Here is a 3,605-nt window from a genome sequence, read left to right as displayed (position 1 = left end):
TTTGGATTCATCCATGTACTGCACTATAGCACTACTTGACAGTTGACACACACCAGTACATGTTAGATTATATTTGTGCGTGCGTGGGTGTATACACCACGTTGCGTATACGATTCAAAAATACAGAAATATACAATTCAAGCAGTCGGCAGTCCTGCTGCATTGGCGCGTTATAAATAGCTGCTCCCGGTGCACTCCCCAAGCAGCAAGTGCTCACTCACTCATCTTCTTCTTCCTCTGGTCGCTCGATTGATCGAGGTGAAACACCTAGCTGAAGATGGGCGCCCAGATGAAGAGCTTTGTCAGGCTCCTGATCCTCGTGCAGGTGGCCGCCATCCTCGCCGGGCACGGCGCCGCCGAGCTCAGCATGGACTACTACGGCATGAGCTGCCCGTACGCGGAGTACATCGTCCGCAACGTCGTCGGCCAGGCTCTCATGAAGGACCCCACCCTCGCCGGCAGCATCCTCAGGCTCCACTTCCACGACTGCTTCGTGCAGGTGGTGGATTGTTACGATCGATCCTCTCTTCTCCTTCATGCACTTGACCACACGCACGCACACTGACACTGACACGTACGTGCAGGGCTGCGACGCGTCGGTGCTACTGGACTCGACGGACGACAACACGGCGGAGAAGGACGCGCCGGCGAACAAGAGCCTGCGCGGCTTCGAGGTGATCGACAGCATCAAGGAGGCCCTGGAGGAGCAGTGCCCCGGCGTCGTCTCCTGCGCCGACGTCCTGGCGCTCGCCGCCCGCGACGCTGTGTTCATGGCGCGCGGGCCCTACTACGGCGTGCCCCTGGGCCGCCGCGACGGTTCCCGCTCCGTCGCCTCCGACACCTTCCTGACGCTGCCGCCGCCGATCAAGAACGTCACGGTGCTCATCCAAATCTTCGACAAGGTCGGCCTCGACGTCCACGACATGGTGGCGCTCTCCGGCGGCCACACGCTGGGCATCGCGCACTGCGCCAACTTCAAGAACCGGATCAAGGACGAGACGGAGACGCTGGACGCGACGCTGGCCTCGTCGCTGGGCTCCGTCTGCAAGGGCGGCGACTCCGGCAAGGCGCCGTTCGACCGGACCAGCACGCGCTTCGACGCCGTCTACTACCGGGAGCTCACCTCGAAGCGGGGGCTCCTGAGCTCCGACCAGACGCTGTTCGAGTCGCCCGAGACCAAGGAGATGGTCAGCATGTTCGCCATGAACCCGGACTACTTCTTCTACGCGTTCCAGCAGGGGATGCTCAAGATGGGGCAGATCAACCTCAAGGAAGGCGACGACGGCGAGATCAGGCACACCTGCAGGGTCGTCAACTCCTAATCCGATCATCCTAATTCCCAAGTATGATGCAGCTATATGTTGTCGATCGATCCTGTGTGAGTGTGCTTGCCCCTGTTTCTCAGCAAGTGTGTGTGAAATCATGTACGTTCTTATATATATGTATGTGTGGTATATGCATGGCTTGTAAAAGTAAAAAACAAGCATGCATGGCACTGGTGTATGATGCAGGTGCCATGCATCATGTGGTAGAAACTAAGAAAGAAGCTTAAAGCAAATAAAAATGGGATGGTGTAGTGTATTATGTACTGTAACGACAAATAATAGCCGAAGAAACAAGGATTTCAGCTTGCAAAAATATATATAAATTATCTTCTTATTGTGTGTTTCAGGTGAAACCTGAAAGAAAGAAAAATCAACCTAAAAGCACGCACAAACTCACTCTACACACTAAGCCTCGTCGCAACACGTACTCCGATCCTTTTGCATGCGCATACTAAACCTATAAGCTATCCAAGTGCTTCACTGTCGAGAAACATGCTGTTATCCTACTAGTCTACCACCACTTTGGTGCATCATGCATTGGAAGAGCCTAGGGATACTTTTGAACAAAACCCACTGAAATCATTCGGATCATGCATCAAGGATTCAAGGTATATGCATAGCTTGTGTAAAAGTAAAACAAGCATATATGCATGGCACTGGTTATGATACAGGTGCCCATACATGCATCAAGGTAGAAACTAAAAAGCTGAAAGCAAATAGGGGAATGGTTTATTATATTATATGTACTTTAACAAATAAAAACTGAAAAAATCAAGATTTTAGCTTGCAAAAATATTTATAAAATATCTTCTTATTATGTGTTTTATTAGGTGAAGCCTAAAAGGAAAAAAAATCAACCTAAAAGCACGCACAAACTCACACTACACTCATACTCCTAAGCTTGTAGCAACATCGTACTCCATTTGCATGCGCATGCTAAACCTATAAACTATCCAAGTACTTCACAGGAATATGTTATCCTACTATTCTACCACCACTTTGACGCATCATGCGTGGAAGAGCATAAGGATACCTTTGAATAAAACCCACTAAAATCGGTCGGACCATGCATCAAGGTGCATAGCTTGTGTAAAAGTAAAACAAGTATGCATGGCACTGGTTATGGTTATGGTACAGGTGCCCATGCATCAAGGTAAAAACTAAGAAGTTGAAAGCAAATAATGGAATGGTGTAGTATATTATGTATTGTAATAACAGATAATAAGTGAATAGTTAAGGATTTATGCTTGCAAATTTTTTTAAAAATATCTTCTTATGAATTACGACGTGTTTTAGGTGAAATCTGGAAGAATTTCTTTAAACCTAAAAAACATATACATAAACTTGAACACATATAGTCTCAACACATATCCCCTTTCACGCATGTACTGGTAGACTTATAAACTATCTTAATGATTTATTGTCAAGGAACATGTTATATTATGTTATCCTACTAGTCTATTACCACCATGGCACATGCAGTTGTGGCAGAGCCTAAAAATATCTTTCAATAAAACCATGGGCTGGCTGAAATCAATCGGTTCATATAAGATATTCGCATGCTTTCTCCTTACTGATGGGTAATGTTTCTGTTAGTGTTAAAAATACTATATGGGCACGTTCTTGTCTACTAAATAGATAGCTTAATGATCCCGGAAATTGTGTTCAATTTTTCAATCATTCGGAATTCGTAAAATAACGTTCTTGTTAGTAATATTATTTCTACTTTTATGCAAAACTTAAGCTATAAAGCCTAGTGATTATATATGCATCATCCTTGCCTAGACCTTCAAGACGCAACAAGGTCGTCTTCTTTCCAGCAGGGGGGAAGGCGCCTGGCCCGACCGCCAGAGGACAGGTCCAAGAGGTTCCAAATTGGGCTGGGCTTGGTGAGTGGGCCTATTGCTATGTGGGCCACAAAATTAAGCAAAAGACACTGTATCGAAATCAAGGACATCCATCCCCTCTGGCCCTCTGTCTCTTTTTTTTTTACCCTTTTTTGAAAGATTCTCACAAATACGCTTCTGGCGGAACCATTTGAAAATCTGGACCCTTAGCTTGGCGCCATCCACGCTAGTGCCAAGCTTACACGTCTCGGCACCAGCCATCCTAGCGCCAAGGTCCATGCGCAGCTGCTGACGCGGATGTCTCTGAGATAAGAAGCCCACGTCCTAACCAGTTGAACCGCAACATAGTTTGTTGCACACTCCTTGGAATAATTATACTTGGTTTCGGTCGAAAATGGGGAAGAGGTACGGTAAATCGCTCTGCGCTAAGATG

General features: G+C 47.0%; 1 protein-coding gene across 1 annotated transcript; it reads left to right on the top strand.

The window, feature by feature from the left end:
* Positions 1 to 202: 202 nt before the first annotated feature.
* Positions 203 to 1,642, top strand: LOC101761528 (peroxidase 47). Its single transcript, XM_004972977.2, has 2 exons — positions 203 to 499; positions 585 to 1,642. The coding sequence occupies exons 1-2, from the start codon at positions 278 to 280 to the stop codon at positions 1,320 to 1,322; spliced, it is 960 nt and encodes a 319-aa protein (XP_004973034.1). The 5' UTR covers positions 203 to 277; the 3' UTR covers positions 1,323 to 1,642.
* Positions 1,643 to 3,605: the final 1,963 nt, after the last annotated feature.

The sequence above is a fragment of the Setaria italica genome, chromosome VI (genome assembly GCF_000263155.2).
Source record: "Setaria italica strain Yugu1 chromosome VI, Setaria_italica_v2.0, whole genome shotgun sequence".
Taxonomy (NCBI): domain Eukaryota; kingdom Viridiplantae; phylum Streptophyta; class Magnoliopsida; order Poales; family Poaceae; genus Setaria; species Setaria italica.
Note: the sequence above shows the minus strand (reverse complement) of the source record. Positions and strands in the feature narration are given on the sequence as shown.

Excerpts from the sequence above, each read along its gene's own strand:
- LOC101761528 (XM_004972977.2), top strand. The coding sequence starts at position 278 with ATGGGCGCCCAGATGAAGAGCTTTGTCAGGCTCCTGATCCTCGTGCAG. Across the intron at positions 500-584 it reads TCCACGACTGCTTCGTGCAG|GGCTGCGACGCGTCGGTGCT; the intron begins GTGGTGGATTGT and ends ACGTACGTGCAG.